This window comes from Podarcis raffonei, chromosome Z (genome assembly GCF_027172205.1).
Source record: "Podarcis raffonei isolate rPodRaf1 chromosome Z, rPodRaf1.pri, whole genome shotgun sequence".
Taxonomy (NCBI): domain Eukaryota; kingdom Metazoa; phylum Chordata; class Lepidosauria; order Squamata; family Lacertidae; genus Podarcis; species Podarcis raffonei.
Genome location: NC_070621.1, coordinates 49,670,748 through 49,691,738, shown reverse-complemented (window position 1 = coordinate 49,691,738; position 20,991 = coordinate 49,670,748). Strand labels below are relative to the sequence as shown.

General features: G+C 46.7%; 1 protein-coding gene across 1 annotated transcript in view; it reads left to right on the top strand.

Annotated features, from left to right (window-relative positions):
- Positions 1 to 14,962: 14,962 nt before the first annotated feature.
- The window catches only part of HS6ST2 (heparan sulfate 6-O-sulfotransferase 2), a 148,463-nt gene continuing 142,434 nt past the window's right edge, over positions 14,963 to 20,991 (top strand). The window contains exon 1 of the mRNA XM_053373813.1: positions 14,963 to 16,052. Within this exon, the coding sequence (XP_053229788.1) occupies positions 15,514 to 16,052 (539 nt within the window). The 5' untranslated portion in view covers positions 14,963 to 15,513. The remainder of the gene's footprint in view (positions 16,053 to 20,991) is intronic.

Below are 20,991 nucleotides of genomic sequence, written 5' to 3'. Positions count from 1 at the left end.
AAGATATAAAGATATTTAAAACCTGGCACAAAGAAATTTCTAGATACATCTGGCAGGGGAGGAAGCCGAGAGTAAAATTTAAATTATTAACGGATATAAAAGAGAGGGGAGGCTTCGCTCTCCCAGACCTAAAATTATATTACGAGGCATCCTGCTTATGCTGGGTCAAAACATGGATAAAACTGGAAGATACGGAAGTGTTAGACTTAGAGGGCCACGACAATAGAGCAGGGTGGCATGCCTATCTGTGGCATGGGAGGAAGAAAGGACATAAGGGATTCGGGAATCATATATTTAGAGGTCCCCTGATAGAGGTTTGGGAAAGATATAAGGATGTGTTAGAACCCAAAACACCCCAATGGCTGTCTCCATTAGAGGTTATGTCGGTTAAAAAGACCAACATGAGAGCCAATTGGGCAACTTACGAACAACTCCTAATGAAGGCGGAAGGAAAGTGGAAAATGAGGCCGTTTGAGCAGGTCAAATCCCAAGTATATGACTGGCTACATTATCATCAGATAAACGATATGTTTAAGAAAGACGTTAAAGGCAAAGGATATGCTGACAAAAAGTCCAGATTCCAATCTGAGATTTTGGAGAATAACATAAAAACTCTATCCAAAATGTATAAACAACTATTAGATTGGAATTTAGGTGACGAGGAGGTTAAGGCGGTAATGACACACTGGGCTAAAGATTTTGGCCGTAACATTTATTTTGAAGAGTGGGAAAAACTTTGGAAACATCACCTCAATTTCACGGCCTGTGTGTCACTAAAAGAGAACTTAATGAAAATGTTCTACCGCTGGTATCTGACCCCGGTAAAATTAGCCAGAATGTACGGATCTTGCAACAAATGTTGGAAGTGCAAAGAAAGGGAAGGGACTTTCTACCACATGTGGTGGGAATGCCAAAAGGTCAAAGAGTTCTGGGAAAGCATACACAATGAAATAAAGAAAATGTTAAGATATACTTTTGCTAAAAGACCAGAGGCGTTCTTACTAGGTTTGGTAGGAAAGGAGATAAAAAAGAAGGACTGCAAACTGTTCCAATATGCTATAACGGCAGCAAGGGTGTTGATAGCCAAAAACTGGAAACAAGAGAGTTTGCCGACTATAGAGGAATGGAGAGCCAAACTACTAGATTATGTGGAGATGGACAGGATGTCAGGAAAAGTTAGATATAAAAAAGATCAGAGGTTTGTCAAAGATTGGGAAAGTTTTACGGAATATCTGAAAAGCTTAACTGATGAACAGATAACACTAGTGGGTTTCAAAGGTGCTCTGTAGAAGCAAAGGGTAATGCCTATGGAAAAAGGAAGAATGAGAGTGACTTATGGCACTACATACAAAGGAATGCGGATTTATTTATTTTTTTGTTATTATGGACGATTCGTGGAATGGCAGAAGGAAGTCCTTTTTATTTTCTCTGTAAAAAACAAGAGTATTGATATAATTTGATTTGTATTTTGATTTTTACAAATTAATAAAAATTATGCACGGAAAAAACTTGTATTTGTATCCACATGGATAATGGAGGGGAATTGTCTCTTTCTGATGAAATGTGGGAGAATCACCACTCTATTGTGGGCATTCTATGTTTCTTGATTGGATTTCCCCCCATTTTGCTTTGTTTGGACACTGTTAGAGCAAGAGTCAGTTTAAGGAGGATGAAAAATGCAAAGTTGCAGGGGTAGTCAGCCCTGTTTCACCACCTGAGGCAAAGCAGGAACTAGCTGCTTCCTTTCACCCCTGCATCCCCCCCACTTCTGCCACGAATGTCCCCCAAACCAAGTTTGGCAAGAACCAGGGTATTCCACAAGGCGTTGCTGCTCATCTTCTCTGCCCCAAAGGTGGGGAAGATGAGTGGCAATGCCACTCACTGAAACACCTCCCTCTCAGCAGTGAGAGGGGGGCATTCCAGCATCTTTGGGAGTGGTGGGCTGGGCACAGCATTGCCTCTTGCACTTCTCTCACCTGAGGCAGGTACTTTATCCCGCCTGATCGGTGGGCCAGTTCTGCAGAGGTAGCCGCATTTAACGAAGCCCAGGAACTAGATGAGCGCCATCTATGCCCTTTCATCTTTGTATGTTTACCATGTCAGAAAAGTTTAATAGTAATGTAATCCATGCCTAACGGTTGCTGTGCCAAGGCCTGATGTCCAAGAACTGTGTCTGTGGCGTTCGTTCAAAGGCATTTGATAGAAAAGTCGTCATCTCAGTTCATGCAGCAATGCGAAAAGAACATTCCAAAAGCATTGAATGGGTTTGGTCTGGAAACGAGTAAAATTGCTGCTTGCATCGAGAGTGTGGGCATCCACGGAGCCATGGCTAATAGGGCTGCTTTTGTTTCCACATGTGCTGTGAATTCAGGAGACAAAAACAGAGGGGGCAAATCCACACTCCACTGCCTTCTTCTTTGCCACCTGTTTAACTCTGCTTACTCGTGAATGGGGAATCAAAATGTCCACAGCAGTATTTAGAAAGGGGAAGGTACACAGTCATGGAGACATTTTGGATGTGCTTATTGTGCAACCATCTTGGGTTCATGAAGCAGGAATACTGCTGAGTTGCCTCCCTGAAATTTGGAGTTCTGAATTACTGTATTTTTCGCCGTATAGGGCACACTGGCCCATAGAGTGCACCTTGTTTTTTGGGGGGGGAATAAAGAAAAAAAATTATTTCCCCCCCCTAGCCGCAGGGCTGGGGCAGGGGAAGCCCGAGCTTCCCCCAACCCCAGCCCCCAGAACAGGCTGCTATCCGCAAGCCTTGCGAGCCTGGCGGCAACTCCCGCCGGGCTCGCAAGGCTTGCGGATGTCTTCCTGAAGCCTGGAGAGCGAGAGGGGTCGGTGTGCACCGACCCCTCTCGCTCTCCAGGCTTCAGCGAAAGTCTGCATTCGCCCCATAGGGCACACACACATTTCCCCTTCATTTTGGGGGGGGGGTGCGTCCTATAGGGCGAAAAATACGGTAACTGAGATACCTGCCAATCAGTTTTGACAATGCTGAGTGAGATGGACCCAGGGTCTGACTCAGAGTGAGGCTGCATTAGGATTGGTGCATTTTCTGTGGAGCTTCCAAGTGAAGCCTTGGTGTTGGAGGGCCAGATGCACAGTTGTTGTTCCTGTTTCATTTTCCTTCTGAGAGTTGATATTGTACCACTGCAATGAGAAGGGATGGCATATTACTACGACTAGCTTCCACCTTTGCAAGCAGTAGGGTTGGGGCCGCCATCTAGCTTTTAAAAATTTCTTCTGTACATTAATATTCCGCCTTCCCCCACAAAGAGCTCAAGACAGCACTTCTTGTTCTTTCTGCCGCTGCTTATCTAATCCTTTGTGTAGTCTGAGAGATGGGCCTGTAGTGGAAATTATCATATGTGCTTTGATAGCCTACATGGGAAGAGATGTAATAACTACAAAAGAGAATGTGAAAGGATACTGTTGGGAGAATCTGCTTACTCAGACTGTATTAAGACTGTCAATAACATTTGGGCAGAAAAATCTCAACCTTGAGCTAGCCTGATAGAAAGGAGGCACATTGGTCTTCTTGCTGAATTAGGCATCCAGCTCTGACCATGCAGGGGTGCTCTTCCTCTGAGAACAGGACTTAATTTCTGCACAGGTGTACAGCTAAGGTGAGGGAATGCCTCAGTAGAAGCCTGAGGACTCCACTTTTGTGGGTTCCCCAGCAGCCACCGTTATGATCAAGTAAACTTGCTTCCAACATAACAATGGTGTACTTATTGAAAAAACCTGCTGCATTTAAAGCAGTATTATATCATTTTAGGTAGTTGTGGTTCCACCCACCACCACACACTAGATAACCCTGTTAAGGGTTAAGGGTTAAGGAGACCCTTATTCTGCTTTAAGGAGCTACAGGTTCCAGAGTGGCTTAACAATCAATCCCTCTTCTCAGGGAGCACAGGAATTGTAGCTCTATAACTCTCCGCACCCTTAACAAACTGCAGCTCCTGGGATTCCATCACAGAATTGTATGGTTGGAAAGGATCCCAGTCCCCTGACAATGCAGGAATATCAACTAAAGCAACTGTCGTGGTGATTTATGAAAGGAGAGGCACACGATTTCTACCCTCTGGAGGAGGAGAAAACAAGTTTGTTTCAGCTTCCATGGGGCTGGCCCTTTAGATAGCTATCATATATTCTCTCAGCCTCCTCTTTTCCAGGCTAAACATACCCAACTCAAAAGGCTTAGCTTCCAGACCCTTTCTTGTCTTGGTCACCCTCCTCTGCACACCTTCCAGCTTGTTAAGATCAGTGTCAGTCCTTTGTAGAATATTCTCCTCCTTCTCCTCTTCATTGTCATTATCCTATTACTGGTACAGCAATAAAACTTCTAGTGCATTTGCAAAGCTAAGCAGGGTCTGGTGTGGTTTCAAATTGGACTGCATGTTGAGATTCCTGCACTGCGGGGGGCTGGACTAGATGACCCTCGGGATCCCTTCCAACTCTACAGTTCTATGATTCTATGCTCTTTGGCCAAAACAGAAGCTCCCAGAGCAGCTTACAAATATCAGTGACAGCATGGTCCCTGTCCTCTGCAGGTAGGATGGGGATAAAACCATAATTAGTTAGCTCCACCTGTCCTTTGCTCTGGCACCACCTATTTCTGGGCTCCCTGCCTTCAACCCTACCATTCCCAAGGGGAACCAGTCACCACTGGCTGAGCATGATGGCTTTCTACCTACAGGGGAGCAGTTGTGTGACTTTGTGTATGCCCCAGGATTCATGCACCTGCAGCTTGAGGTTTATTAAACTCTGCCTTTTGCAAAATAATTATATATAAAAATGGTTGCATTCCTCAGCAGATTGCTTTCATCTGTTGTTGTTTTTTTGTTGCCTTTCTGTTTATACAGCATTTTTAAAGCTGGGTGTTTCTTGAGAGGGTGCCAGATGGCACAATGGAAGGTTCGGCCGACTTCTCCATTTGCAGATGAATTAAATTAATTAACAGTAATCTCTTTCAAATGGATGCCAGAGCAATATCAGCCTCATTCGCAGCAGAGTTTCTGAGACCTAATAAGGTTCTGGCTGTAATTAATGGCATGCCAGCAATGTGCAGGAAAGGTGCCTTTATCTGCCAATCAAGAGGTGGGGTGGGTGATGCTCTTGCCCTACATCCCAATGTGTCTGCTGGCATTTCACTGTCCTAGTCACTTCACCACCAAGCCAAGAGCTCTGGACCAGCCATGCAGCATTTGGGGCACTCTGACAGATAGCTTCTGCTCTGTCAGATGAAACTACTGCCATAAGAACAGGCCAGGATGCAGGAAAGGAAATAGCGCTGCAGAGCAATCACTGTTATCAGCTCCTAAGCCCCCAGCCAAATATATCTGTTCTTTTGTTTAATTTGGAGCTCAGTGGATACTGCCAGCCCCACTGAATCAGCACCTGAGCCAGGAGTGTGAAGGACATTGAACTTGCTACTAGTGGTTGATCCGTGTGTAATTAGCATTAGATCCAGGGGTGGGAAAGTGGATCTAGCCAGTGGGTCAGAGTCTCATCTTTTCTCCCTCTTGCAGACGGCAGGGCCACTTACATGTCATTCACCTGATTTCACAATCACATCAGGTGAGGGGGTGCCTTGAAGTCCTCATATGATTGTCAGCACTTGAGTACACCTTGCAGGCAATCCTCATGGTACTTGAAGTGCCACGGATCAGCTGATTGGCAGCACTTGAATTTCTGCAGCGACTTTAAAAAATTTATCCTCATGAAAAATCAGCAGCATTTGGGTGCAATTTGCTCCTAGCTTACATGTTTCTTGTATGCGATTTTGCCTAATATACACATTTTTGCAAAAGTAATTTCCCCAAATTTGATGCAGTTCTGTATGTTATTTTGACTGATATATTCGTTTTATGCACACTGTCTACTAATATGTGCATTCTTTGTGAGCACTGTTTGGAGAACTGCATCACGAAATTCGCAGAAGTGCAAATTTCAAAGGATGCCTGTGTTTCAGTTCCTGGGTTGGTTCAGGAAAGTCCTGAAATAGGCAGGTTTCCCTTTCAGTGTGAGCTGAACTGAATTTCTTCCCCAGCCCCTGCACAGGCTGTTCCCCCTTAGAACAAGGATGAGCAGACTTTGGGCTTTCAAGATCTTCTTTGTTTACTTGTAGAGCCCCTCTGCCCAACCCACCAGTTGGAGCCAGGTACAAAATAGTGGCTCAGTTAGTTCGGCACAAATTCTGATTTATGTCACAAGATGCAGGTCAGCACATGCTCTGCCCAGGAATTCATTATCCGTTCCAAAACCAAGCTTGCAGATCCTTGCATGTAGAACTCCACTCCTGATTCCGGCCCCACTCCCAACATTCTTGTTCCGCAACCTAAGTTGCAGGATAGGGGGTGGGGGCTTAGGGGGAAAAAGTTATTCCTACTATTAGACAAATGGGAGACAGAAGCCTTTGCTAATCTGCTACAGATCACTTGGAGATCTACCAGTAGATCCAGGTCTTCCTCCTCCACCCCATGTGAATGGACTTCTCAATTTGTACTTTATTGCATCACAGGGAAATGAAAAGGAGCTTATTTCTCTATGAGCGGTTCTTCAGTAGGAAACCAGTACTTGAGTTTTCCAGATCAGCTTTTTATGATTCCCCTCTCTCTTTAGTGTCTTTAAAAAAACAACAACCCCAAGATGGGAGTATTTCTCCTATTCTTGTTACTGGATTAAAATAGCAGCAGCTGTTTTCTTTCTTTCTTTTTAGGCCTAGGAGCAAATGGAGCGGCTGCAAAAGAAGGAAAGTTCAAAGATCAGTGTGTTGCTTTGAAGATGCAAATAGATATTAGCTGCAGAGACATCAGGCCTGTTAAAATGCTGCTCTGGGGGGGGGGGGGTTGACTTTACCTCTTCAGATCTAGTATCAGAGGAAGTCAACTCAGTTCTTCCCCTGCATTGTTTTGGGGGCAGCTACGGGTTCACAACAGGCTCTTAAATGTTCCCAGGACAGAGGGGAACCCTGCCTGCCCCTTACAGTTCACACCTTTTCCGTTTCTGGCAGTGCAATCCTGTACAGGTCTCTCAAAACTAAGCCTGTGGTGTTCAGTGGGGCTTACTCCCAGGTAAGTGTGCACAGGTTTGCAGGCTAAAGCACTTTCATGGGTGATAACTAAAACCTCTCTCTTCATTTTTATCAATGAAATGTATCTCCATTACAGTGCCTAGATGTTAGAAAGGATGTGTAAAATTCCTGGACGATAAAATTATCAGAGGCTATTGGCCACAATGGCTATGCTCTGTCTCTATGGTTAGGGACAGTAAATGCTTCCGAATACCAGCTTCTGGGAGCCACAGGAGGGGGTAAGCCTCTTGTTCTCTGGTTCCCTTGGGGCATCTGGGTGGCCACTGTGAGAACAGGAGGCTGGACAAGATAGGCCACTGGACTGATCTAGCAGGTTTTTCTTCTGTCCTTGGGGGGGGGGGAGGGAACAATGGATTTTAACAGGAAAACTATTATTTCCCAAACTGAAATCTGTGTGTTCTCAGCCTTTGTTTCATTCTCAACAGTTCCTTCTATGTCTGTGGGCAGGGAACTTGTGGCCTTCCAGATATTTCAGGACTATAACACCCATCATCCATTACTGTTGGCTATGATAGCTGCAGCTGATGGGAGCTGGGAGTCAAGACACCATGGGGAGGGCCACACTTTCCACACCTCTGCAAAATCAAGTCCTTGGATGTTTGAGTTCAGATATGGTCTCAGTGTGACATGGATTTTGTAGTGTTAAAGATGGGAGTAAACCGTCAGTAATTTTGGTGTGTGCATAGGTTGCTTGTGATGGCACTGCATCATAGAAACAGATATCCTTAAAGCTGCATAAAGCAACATAAATGTTCACAATTTGGAGTGGGGCTTCTGTGCTTTGGGGCTATAGCACTCTATACCAGATCTGCTTGGACCTCCTCTAGGCAGGTCTGAAAAATGCAGTCTCCTTATTACTTGACATTGGCCCTGTCAGGAAAGAGTTTTCCCTGAAGTGTTAAACACTGCTTAAATGGAGGCAACTCATACTTTATGAGTGTTTTAATAGCCTGTTTCTCTGATGTGATGAAATTACTGCTGAATGCAGCCCTCAGTTATGCGAGGCTGGCTCCTATCTGCTGCAACTTTGCTAATATGGCACTTTTGTCTCAAAGTAGGCCAGGTGGAGTTGAGCTAGGATTAAGAGTTTCAGCAAGAGAGACTGGTGTTTATTTGATATGGAATTTACTTCCTCTCTCTTTTTTTGGAAACTTAGGCTATGTTTTGGCCCAGTGGAGCAGGGGCAGCCCAAGACATTTTGCCGCTTGAGGCAAAACACAGAAGGTTACTCCTCTCCCAGCCACCTCTGCTGAGGCAACTGGAGGCAGCCCAGATAAGACCTGGCACAGTGAAGGTGGCAGCGGAGAAAATGAAGGTGGAGACCAGGAGGTGGGTGGTGAGTTGAGGAGGTGGCAAGCAGCATGTATATCCTACCTTTTTCTCCAAGGAGCTCAAGGTGGTATATATGGCTCCCCTCCTCCTCATTTAATCCCCACAACAACCCTCTGAGGTGGGTTTATTTCATGAAATTTATACACTGCTTGATTGTAAAAAAAAATCAAAAAACCAAAGCGGTTTACAGAAGATGAAACAAGAAAATCAAGGGGGGGATTAAAACCATACTTTAAAACATACAAAAGTTAAAATCACCCTAACTTTCTAAGCTTCTGGGAAGGCTCGTCTAAACATGGATGTTTTCAGAGTACAGTGGTACCTCTGGTTAAGAACTTAATTCGTTTTTGAGGTCCGTTCTTAACCTGAAACTGTTCTTAACCTGAAGCACCACTTTAGCTAATGGGGCCTCCCACTGCCGCTGCACCACCAGAGCACAATTTCTGTTCTCATCCTGAAGCAAATTTCTTAACCTGAAGCACTATTTCTGGGTTAACGGAGTCTGTAGCCTGAAGCGTATGTAACCTGAAGCGTCTTTAACCCGAGGTACCACTGTACAGTGAAGATGCCTGCTTGATCTCAATAGGCAGGGAGTTCCGAAGTGTGGATGCTGCCACAATGTTTTTTATATTGTATCATTGTAAACCACTGAGAGACTACTGTAGTTAAGCAGTGGATTCATTGCTTAAGGAAATGAATAAATAAATCCATATTACACACACACATACACATTTTTTTAAAAAAAGCTGTTAAAAGGAAATATACAAGACAACAGAACTTATTTAAAGCCAGAGACCTGCAAGTTTGACCCAGCAGGGCTCTTCTCTCCGATGCCTGGGTGTGTGTGTGTGTGTGTGTGTGCACGCACGCAGGCAGGCAGGCAGGCACGCAAGCACCCGTGTGAGGCCAACACTTTGCACCTTCTGGGCTGCCCCTCCCCATTGCTGTCCTGTGTCCTTCCCATTCCTGCTAATCTCCCTTTTCAAGATCTTCTGCAAGGCCTTAATTATCTTTCACACCGCTTAATTGCTCTCTGGCTGTAGAGTGATGTGATATTCCTAGCCCCCATCTTCATGCTTGTTCAGACAAATGAGTGACAGGTATGCTGGCGAAAGCTGTCTTGAATCCCCACCTCCAACATGATGGGCATCTTGGAGGTGCGGGAGAGAGATTTTCACTCCCTCCCCTCCATCCTGCTTCCTGGAGCTGTCCCAGGCTGTCCTCATCAGAAGACAGAATATGATGTTTCAGCAGTTCGGCAGCCAATTTTATGCCACTACTAAGAACCGCGACTGATGAGATGGTCTTATTTATTCCATCTTTGACTGGAGTCCAGGGACTCGGAATGTGTCTAAGAGCCATCCCATCATCAGGCCCTCCTGCAGAGAGAAAAAATCCATGTAAAAAATGTAAATAATGCTGATAGCCATATCACTGCAAGGACTGTGATGTCACCACTGCCATAGCATTTTATGGTGTTTGGAGGGTGGTCAAACAGACCTTGCCCTGTTGGTCAAAGGTCAGAATCCAGAACTGGGATGATAGCCAGCATGAGATGGGTGCTGTGCAAGAAGAAGAATCGTCCTGGACCAGACCTATGACCCACCTCCTGCAGCATGCTGCTTCCCTCTGCAGCCCTTGCTTTTTCCCAGCTAATGCAACCTGAATTTGCCTGCCTACTCAATCTGATTGTGCCTCAGGTACACCTAGATCATGGGCCAAATCACAAAGCTTAAATGCCCAACAATCATTGCTGTAATTGGTTCAAATGGACCTGTGTATGAGCTCTGTATGCCAGAGACATGACCGTCTTTGCTCAAAAGATAAAGGAAGGCTCTCTCCCCATTTCCATAATAATGCTGTAATTATTATGAGGAATCTAAAGAAGCATCAATAAATGTTTTTAAAATTCACTGCACTTCTGCAATTTTATCTTGAAATGACTCTTTAAAGGCACAGAAAGAGCCCTGCTGTATCAGATCAAAGGTCCATCTGAACCAACATTTTGTTTCCTGCAGTGCCCAAACAGATGGCTCCAGGAAGCAGACAGGCTGAGCGTGGAGGCAAAAGCCCTCTCTGTCATCTGGCATTCAGAGCTATACTGCTTCTGAATATGGATGCCCTTTTAGTTGTGGTGATGTAACAGCTGTTGATGGTCCTGCCCACCCCCATGAATTTACTCAAGCTCCTTGGGACCACTACTGACACCAGCAGCCACTCCCACCCCATGTGCCTGTGAGTTCCACAGGTTAAACTGTGCAAAGAAGCACTTTCTCCTGTTTGCCCTGAATCTACTGTCCACCAATGTCATTTGAGGACCTGGAGCTCTAGTATTTGGAGAGAGAGAGGAAAACGGCCAAGTTCTGGACACTTTGCCTTGCTCTGAATTTTTCTGCCCCCAACCCAGCTCAGGACTCTTTCCCTCCTGCTCCCCAATCCCCCATTGCTATGTAAAGTGGTTGTTCACAAGCCTGAGAAAAATAATTGCGGTGGTTCAACAAGAGAACAATAAAACAATACTTTATACATAAGTTTGCAGAATTTGGACAGGGGAGGCATGCAATTCCATGTGCGGGTGCAGCTGGGAATTCCAAATGACTTTCCAGAAAGTGATGTTTAGGAGGGTAGCAAAGGGATGATGGGTCTGAAGAAAAGGGGAACCTTTTAGTCAGTGCTTTTTTTCTAGAAAAATAGGTGCCGGTACTCACCACGATCCTGCCCACCTAGCAGTTCAAAAGCACGCCAAAGTGCAAGTAGATAAATAGGTACCGCTCTGGCAGGAAGGTAAACGGTGTTTCCGTGCGCTGCTCTGGTTCGCCAGAAGCGGCTTAGTCCTGCTGGCCACATGACCCGGAAAAAATGTCTGCGGACGATGCTGGCTTCCTTGGCCAGTAAAAGCAAGATGAGCTCCGCAACCCCAGAGTTGTTCGCAACTGGACTTAACTGTCAGGGGTCCTTTACCTTTACTCACCATGAAGTTGTTACAGTAAGTGTCACATTTTTTAACAACAACAACAAAGTGCCGGTACTGCTTACCCTGCTTACCCCCCAAAAAAAGCATGACATTTAGTGCATTTGCAACCTCATTGTACCAGTACGGTTGTGTTCACGCTTGGCAGATAACCGAGGTTGGTTTCTGCTGTCCTTTTCTGACAATCTGACAGCATCCTTTGCATGTCATGCCTCCAAAGCAGATATTGTTGGAATGAATCAAAGCTGCTTTTTGATGCCTGCTTCTCCCCTCTCACTCACCTTTTTTTGCAATCTGCCTGCGTTAGCCATTCAGGCACAGGTTGTCACATCATGAAGGATTATTAGTCATCTCTTGCACTGCTGACGAGTCCCTGTGGGTCACTGAGCACTGATGTCTCACTTTCAAACAACTCGAGGCAAGGAAGAGCTATTCTGCAGACAATGTCAATCCCGTTTCTGAAACCTACCTTACCAGGTTCTGCCCCAGAAAGTGCTTGCAGCAGTTGGTCTTAACTCATAATGTATTAAACTTTTCATGTCTGGATCACAGGATTTTTGGGGGTTGTTGTTGTTTTGAATACACCTGTTCTTACATTGGATGCACACCACTCTGAAGCTGAAAATGTATACAAAAACTTGTCAGCAGGCTCCTTTCACACACAACACACAGGCCTCTTTTGTGAGACAGCATTAGGTTCCATTTGCAGTACAGTAGTACCTCTGGATGCGAACAGGATCCGTTCCAGAGCCCTGTTCACATCCTGAAGCGAACGCAACTTCAGTTGTCGCGATTCACCACTTCCACGCATGTGTGTGACGTCATTTTGAGCGCCTGCGCGAGCGGCAAGACCCGGAAGTAACGCGCTCTGTTACTTCCGGGTCGTTGCAGCGCGCAACCCAAAAATACTTATCCCGAAGCTACTTCAACCTGAGATATGACTGTATACATTTAAAGCAGCCTCATACCACTTTAAGCAGTCATGGCTTTGCCCAAAGGATCCTGGGAACTGAAGTCTGTTACAGGTGCTGAGAGTTTTGGGGAGGACCCCTATTCCCATCACAGAGCTAAAATTCCCGGAGTCTCCTAGGAAGGAAGATTGATTGTGAAACCACTTCAGGAATTGTAGCTCTGTGAGGGGAACAGAGGTCTCTAACAATTGTCAGCACCCTTAGCAAACTACACTTCCCAGGAGTCTTCAGGAGCCCAGCTATCACAGCTAGTATTCATTCATATGCTCTTATCTTTAAAAAATAAAAATGGGGTGCTGGCATGAGCTGTGGTGGCTTCCTGGCAACTGTGGAATGCTCTTCCCAGGGAGGCTCAACGGGTGCCTTCATTGCATATCTTTGAGCACCAGGCGAAAACATTATACATAACCCTCCAACATTTCTCCAATGAAAATAGGGACATGCTGTTTAATAAGAATAAGAATATTTATCCCCTGCCCATCTGGCTGGGTTTCCCCAGCCACTCTGGATGGCTTCCAGCATTCAATATTTAAAAACTTCCCTATACAGGACTGCCTTCAGATGTCTTCTAAAGGTTGTATAGTTATTTATCTCCTCCAACATTTCTCTAACAGAAAAAAAAAGGTTTTGGGCTCCTTTTTTTGGCTTTTTACAGCATTTTTCTTTTAAAAATCGCCCTGGTTGCCATATGTCCGGGTTTCACCGGACATTTTTTTACTGATTCAGCAAAAATCCGACTGGATGCCATTTTGACAGTCCAAACGTATGGCAGCCCTAGAAGGCTTCTCTAAATCAGGGACATCCCTGGAAAATAGGGACACTAGGAGGGTCTCTCTCTCTCTCTCTCTCTCTCTCTCTCTCTCTCTCTCTCTGTGTGTGTGTGCCAAATGTGCCTTCTGCCTATCTTTCATTATACCACATTACATGTATCACATTGCAGCAATCTGGGCAGCCTTCCCTGCCCGGAGCCCTTCACTCAAAGACCAGCCACCCTCTTGCAACGTTTGCCCCCCACCAGGCTCCTGGGTCCGGAAGGGGTGCAGGGAAGCAGCCTTGATGCTTCGAGATCAGGAATGGGGCCCCCTGTGAATGCTGAATGAAGTCATGCTAATATATTTCTTGAAGCACGGAAGCATGGAAAGAAGGGGGTGGGCTTCATTCAACAGCAGAATATCTGCTTTGCATGCAGAAGGCACCAGGTAGCGGCAGGTGGTGGAAAGACCGGTCAGATCTGACAGGCACAATTCCAGCCTAAATGGAAAGTGCACATCCATTTCCCACATTCAGCTTGGTAAGCGGCAACTGGCTTGATGCAGGAAGATGGGCAATGATACCTCAACTGTGAAGGACTGATCATTGCTTATTTTAGCTTGTTCTTGCTAATGGTTTGTCAGGGAGCGCCATCCCCTGTATGCATCACATCTTTTATGGTATGTATTAATTTCATATCAAAACTAGACGACCTCTGATTCCCACAATGAATTAGCAGTCAATGTGTAGGGCTCCTCCCTCCTTGCTTTATGTGTCTATTAATTTTTAAAGTAAATATATCATAGTTAAAGCAAAAACAAGTTGATTGAATATACTCATCCCCCCCCCTTAGATTGCTTGAAACACTGGAATGGACATACATAGCCTTTTGCAAACTGAACATTTCACAACACAGCTCCTTCAAATGACACATTTATTCTGGGTAGGAGTGGAACTCAAATGGAATCAAATCAACTTGATGGGTTCCATGCCTTGGATACTTTTTTGGGGGAGTGGGAGAGGTTAGCAATATGCCCTTCATCTTGGCTCACTTTCAAAATATATGTTGGAAAAGTGTGAGGAGATATAATAGTACAGTCTCTCTCCCCACCAAATGAACCACCAGCCTTCTGGTGGACAACCAGATGCGCTGACCCATGGTGCCACCTGTAATAGAAAGGTGGCATAAAATGAAGTACATTGCAGGGGGTTGGACTAGATGACCCCTAGGGGTCCCTTCCAACTCTATAATGGCAGTAATGATGTCCTACCAGTAGGCTTCTATTAAGCACCTGCTTGGCCTCTGTGATAAATGGGACTAGATAGGCCTTTGGTCTGATCCAGCAACCAGGCTTTCTTTATGTTCTTATTAGCCCTGATTAATAGAACCTCCATCAGTGTCATCTGAGTGTTGTTACACTCAGCCCTAGTCTCCATTATGCTGGGGACACACTTGCAACTATTGCCCTCCTGGTAGCATCTAGTGTTCTTAACCCATACGTTTTCAATTCTGAATTTTAAACCTTGAGACCTTCTGATGAAAGCTGGTGCTGGTGGTGTCAATTTCTTCACCTACTAAGAGAGGCCATTTTCCCCTGCTGAATGTATTCTGGTGTGATCCCCGAGACTGGCCTTCAACCCTAGGCTGGTGTTCTTCAGATCACAGCGCCTGCCTCGTCAGGGATGATGGGAATGGGAGTCCCAGAAACTTATGAAGAGCACCAGGTTGGGAAAAGCCACTGCCAACCCAGGGGGTGAAAACATGGAAGGCAGGCATTATATGTGCGCGTGTGTGAGAGAGGGAAATAAATGATGGCTCTAGGGAAAGGAGATGGCCTTTAGAGGCTCCCAAACTGGACGGGGGGGGGGGGAGGCCGGAGAAAGCTGCGTGGAAGAGCGACAGTGGCCAGGTCCCCCCAGGACGTGTGAATCTTTCAGCGGCGCCTCTTCCTAGGAGCGATAGGGAGAAACCGCGCCAGCAACTAGGAGAGCGAGGCGCGTCTTTGGAGTGGAGGATCGGGCCACTAAGCCGGTCTCTGCTCCTGCCGGGGTCGGCGCTGCGCTCGGGGTGGGTCCGGCTGCCTTTCCGAGGAGGAGGAGGCAAGCGAGGCGCGGGCGCTCCGGCAGAAAAGACAAAGGCTTCTTCTGAGTGGAGAGGCCGCCCCTGAGGCGGGGACTGCAGCCGTCGAGGGGCGGGCCGGGGGCGGGCGCTGGAGCTGCAGCGGGCAGGCAGAGCGACGGCGTCGGCGGCAGGAGAAGGTGGAGGGAGCCGTTCTTCGGTGCGCACCGGTATGGAGGCAGCGGCGAGAAGGAGGACGGCGGCGACGACGCTGGCGGGGCGGTGACCGGGGCCGTCGGGCGGCGGCGATGCGCCCGCCCCGGCCATGGAGGAGCGCTGGCACCGGGGGCTGGCGGCGCTGGTGATGCTGCTGCTCTTCGGGGGGCTGGTGCTGCAGTACGTGTGCCCGGGTAGCGAGTGCCAGCTGCGGCAGCGCCTGGCCGAGGCCGCCCCGTCCGCCCTGCTGGCGCGCCAGGCCGGCCAGGGAGGGGACCCTTACCGGGCGGAGGACGAGAGCCCTCCGCGCTTCGTGCCGCGCCTGAACTTCTCGGAAGCCGATCTGCTGCGCCGCGTGGACTTCCACATCGCTGGCGACGATCTGATCGTTTTCCTGCACATCCAGAAGACGGGCGGCACCACCTTCGGGCGCCACCTGGTGCGCAACATCCAGCTGGAGCAGCCTTGCGAGTGCAAGGCCGGGCAGAAAAAGTGCACCTGCCTCCGGCCGGGCAAGCGAGAGACCTGGCTCTTCTCCCGCTTCTCCACTGGCTGGAGCTGCGGGCTCCACGCCGACTGGACCGAGCTGACCAACTGCGTCCCGGCCGTGGTGGACAGCAAAAAGGACGCCAAGCTGCGCCCCACCAGGTGAGGCACAGGCGGGGGGGGGGACAAAGCAGGGGGATCCCCACGGAAGGATCGGGCCCATCTGGGGTGGCCGGCGCGTCCCCTTACTACGTTCAGAACAACACCACCCTGGATCAGGCCCATGCCCCGGCCGGCCCTGATGGGAAGAAGACGCTGGGCTAAATGAGCAATGGGCCTTATCTGGTGTCCCGTAAGAACCAGAGCTCTCCATGGATATAAAGTGAGTGGAGGATGGCAGGCCTCAATCCTGTGCATGTTTACTCTAAAGGAAACCAGGGTCGTCTTCCCATGAGAACCTCACAAGAGCCAGCTGGATCAGGCCAATGGCTCATCTGGCTCAACATTCCCTGTAGGGACACTGTGAGAACAGGAGAACATGATATAGGGGCCACTGGCCTGATCCAAGAGGCTCTTATGTTCTTATGGGAATAAGACCCTGGTTTACATTGCAGTAAACATGCACAGAATTGAGGCCTGCTATCCTCCACTGTCCTTATCTCCATGGAGAGCCCTTGTGATCTTCCTGTTGCCCAGTTTTTGAGTAAAAACCCTGAAGAGTCCAACGTGGTCTCACAATCCCAAGCACACCTGATTTGGGGGGAAAATAGTTCCCTTGGTTCCAGTGGAACCTTCCAGGGGATGCCTGCCTCCCAATCAACATTTCTTTTTGAGGAAGCTGGGTTAGGATCTGGTGCTCTAGCACTGGCTTTTTAAAAATACACTGGGATCTAGATTTCCTCTTGGTTTCATCCCATCCTTTGCAAACAGAAAATTCCTTGCCTCTAAAAAAACCTATGGAGGGTTAATACATCTCCCCTCGCCTCATTTCTCCTTTCTGGAGAGAGAATCTTTCGCTCCATAGAACATGTAATCTCTCCAACCCTTCCAATTCTCCCTCCAGTGTTCTAGCACAGTAATAAAAGCATTCCAATATTTCCCAGGTATCCTTCCCCCTTCCGGACATTATGATCTGGCAATTCCTCCAGCCCTCCCCCATTGCCCATTCAAGAGCAATTTTATAGTAATCTGTTACCATCTCTGCACATTACAGCTGTCCAGTTTGCGCTTGGGAACCTTAAAGATCCTCTCTTTTTTTTGTTCTGTTCTTCCACCCTCTGCAATTAGCAGGAACCATGAATGCGGGTTATTCCAGTGTATCACGGGTTTTTGTTTTGTTTTGAAGTTGATTTCATTTATTTGGGTAAGCAAAGTCCTCTGCCTTTCCCTGAAATGCATCCTTTATCGCCCATTGGCTAGTACTTAAGACTGAGCTAACAATGAAAACAATACCCAACTATTTAGGGTGCCTTCCAGATGTTCCTGGACTCCAAATCCCATCAGCATGGCTAGGATTGATGGGGACTGTTGTCCAAAATATCTGCAGGGCTCCATGCTGGAGAAAACTGATTTAGCAAGCGGTGGTACCTATCTCTTGATTTTAGGCCGGTTCACACAAGAGATACTAGAGATACTAGATCTCAGGCATGTGGCCCTCTGGATGTTATTGGAATCCCAACTCCTATGATCCCCAGCCAGCATGGATGATGGAATTTGCAGGCCAACAACGTCTGAAGGTCCACAGGTTCCCCATTGTTCAGTGAGATGATGTTACCAAGCAGGCTCAAAGCCCCAGACACCTAAGGGATTACTGGGCCTTATCTTCACAGCCTTATCTTTTCTGCTGTAAGCTCACTGCCCTTCCTCTGAGCTAATTCTGCCCTCCCACCCAGCTAGATATCTTGCTTTTGGTCCTGTGTCCAAAATAGCATTTTCAGTTCAGTATGAAGTATGAAGTCGCCTCTTTGTAGACAGTGCTGTCTAGCACAAGGCTGGTTGAATGTGTCATAAAAATTGTGTGAGGGGGTGTGTGTGAGAGACAGACTCTCATTGGCTTTGAAAGTTCATGCTGCACTTCTTTGCTCCAGGGACTGCATTTTTCCATGCCCACCCACCTCCCTACTGCCAGTGGGAGCACCACATCTAGCGCCTAGCATGTTTGGGATCGAGTAGGGACAGTAAGGGAAGGGAGGCCCACACCTTCCTTTGTAAAACATGAAATATGCAGAGTTAATTCTTTTCACTTACTGCCAGAGGTGTCTTTTATTTCTCATTGAGTTTCAGCTTTATTTGCGTCCCCTAATTTCTTCTTTTTCTCAGCCCAACTACAAACATTGCACCTGGAAGGACATGAGCAGCTGCTGCTTGTTAATCCAGGAGCCTTGTCCATCTCAGGAACTGAGATAATGATTTGTTTGGTATTTGCAATTCAAAAACAGAGCCCCTGTTTAGCATACAAAAGACCTATTTTAAATAGTTTAAACAACTCTGGGGCTGTCAACTAATCCAATTTCTGGAGACTGATGGGATAAACTTTCCTGAGGTTCAGGGGTCTCTCCCAGTAATTGAATTTTATGTCTCTGCGTTCTTTGTTCCAGGGTCCTTTGCATTGGCTGCCTGTTTGTGCTTTTGCATGACTGGTCTTGGTCACTGATATAAAATATCTTCTAGTTTTTTGACTGGAGACCCAGGGAGAGAGCTGTAGCAGGAGATTGTCTGGGGTTTATCCTAAGTTGCTCTGAAGTGTGAAATGCCTTGGGATCACAAGCACAACACGCACAGATCAGCTGTGAACCAAGGAAACCACTGAGTCCCAGATACTCCGAGACTTGAGCTGCATATGAATTTGGGACAAGCATATACAGTACAGAGCTTCTTTGTGTGTGCAGCGGGGGGGGGGGAGGCACAAAGGAGGGAAGGGTGTGTGGGTGCGTGATACAGGGCTAAGAGGCACAGCAGAGATCCATCCTAAAATGGCTATTTGGAACAAAGGGATGTGCAGGCAGTGTGGCTTATCTTCAGCAGAGCATTCAATAAAGCTTGTGGTTCACCCAAGTCGCGTGGCTTACGGGCAGCTTTGTTTGTGACAGCTGTGGAAGGAAGGCCTGTGGTTTGTGGATAAATCCAGGAGACGATCTCTGCTGCCTTTTGGGGGAATCCTAGTTGCTTTCAGTCACATACAAATAGGACCAAGTTCTTCTGCAAAAAAATGGTTTCTTTTCAGAAACCTTTCTCAAAAACAGCTACTCTGTGGCTTTTTATCCAGGGGGTTCTTTTCTCTCCATCTCTCTCTCTGTGTTCAAATCTTTCCTTATTTCTTTTAGGTCTCTAATCAGACCTGAAAGCCGCTGTGTTGATAAAGCCACTGAGGTGCGCTTATGAGCAGAGTTCTGATTTTTGAGAATCATCTGCGAATTTAGTATATTTTAAATCTTTGCTCTAAGAAGCAAGGTGACTTCTCACTCCTGAACTGGGGTTGGGTTTAAGTTTGGCATCTTCTGGTACTTGAAATTTCTAAATATGTGCAGTCATTAAAAATGAAAAGAAAAGCCTGAACTGCGATGATAAGCTGTGTTGCTGATAAGGGCATTTGTTTCCATTCCAAACAGTGCCTTGGATGCTTTTAAAAAAATACTTGATTGCAGTAATTAACAATTTGATTTTTAAAAAGCATATACAACTGTGATTATCCTAGTATAGGCAGGGTAAACATGAGGTAGGTGGCACAAAAAGCAAAACTCTGTGGTTCTGTGGCTGCCAGACACATTTCCTTAATATTCATTCTGTTGCATGCTATCTGAACCATCAGGTCTAAGCACAGATTTATGTGAAACCGGTTGTGTGTTGTCTTTCTCAAATTTCTTTCCCACCAGTTAACGCCACACTGCCATCTATGGTGAAGGCTCAAAATCATTATCCAGTGAGCAGCGTGGCCTGGGGAGAGGGCTGCGAGCCAGATACAGAGGGCTGCCAGCCATATTTGGCCCCCAGCCCCAAGGTTCCCCACTCCTGCTTTACGCCTTTAACAATAATCCAGCATTTTCCCCTCCCCCCCCGCCCCGTCCCCATGGCTGCTTAGTTTAATATCTAGCCAGATAAAGAGTTCTGGAGAATTAGGGAGCTTGCAACATTTTGGTTGGCCAGGTATTGCCCTCATGTGAATTTAGGATTTTTTTCTTTATGTGCTGACTTTTGCTTTTCTTGTAGAATCCCTCCTCCCCCCACCCAAAAACAACAACCCCTAAAACAGTTTTAATGTCTCTGTACTCATCCTTTTTAATAAAATAATTGCATAGCCCTCTTACTAGCTGCGGTGATAGCCTCCTCCCCTGAAAATAATGTCTTCTTGATGAGCAATTATTGTGATTGCAGTTTGTGTGTGCTAAAAAAGGAAACCTGTGTGTGAACATCATTCTCTTTCCTCCTCCTCACACCTGTTAGATGAACTTGTGCTCAGTTTCTTTTGTGCTGTCAGTCTAACAGCCACCAGCTGGTGAGGGATTAGCCAAAGTTTTTTCTGCTGAGATCAGGCAGAGATAAAACACAAAAGAGCTACAGCCTTGGGCCTCCCTTTCAACAGATCTTCCAGGTATCATACCATACCTGTATTCTCATGTTAGTTGCTAGCTTTCCCTGACATTCTTTCTAAAGGATGCTTTCCTCAGCCTATTGCTCTCCTGATCTATTGGAGTACAGCTCCCATCAGCCCTAGCCAGCTCACTTGCTGATGTACATTAAAGTCTAAAACTTCTGGAGAGCACCAGGTTGGGGAAGGCTGTTCTAAAGCTACAATCCTAGACACTGACAGTAAGACCTGTTTGACACAATGGGGTAGACTCGCTTCTGCCTGCAAGGCAAGTGCTCTGCCTCTGAGTTTTTATACTAATGGGACTTCCCTTTTTATACTAGTGGGGATACTGTTAAGATTCAGTGAGTGGCTAGGAGCAGAGTGAGCCAATGACCCATCTAGCCTGACATCTTCTTCTCATGGTGGCCAACTATATGCCCCCATGGGAAACCTTCAAGCAGGGCTTGAGCATAAGAGCCCTCTCCCTTCCTGCGATTTGCAGCAACTGTATTCAGAAGCATTGCCGGATTTTTT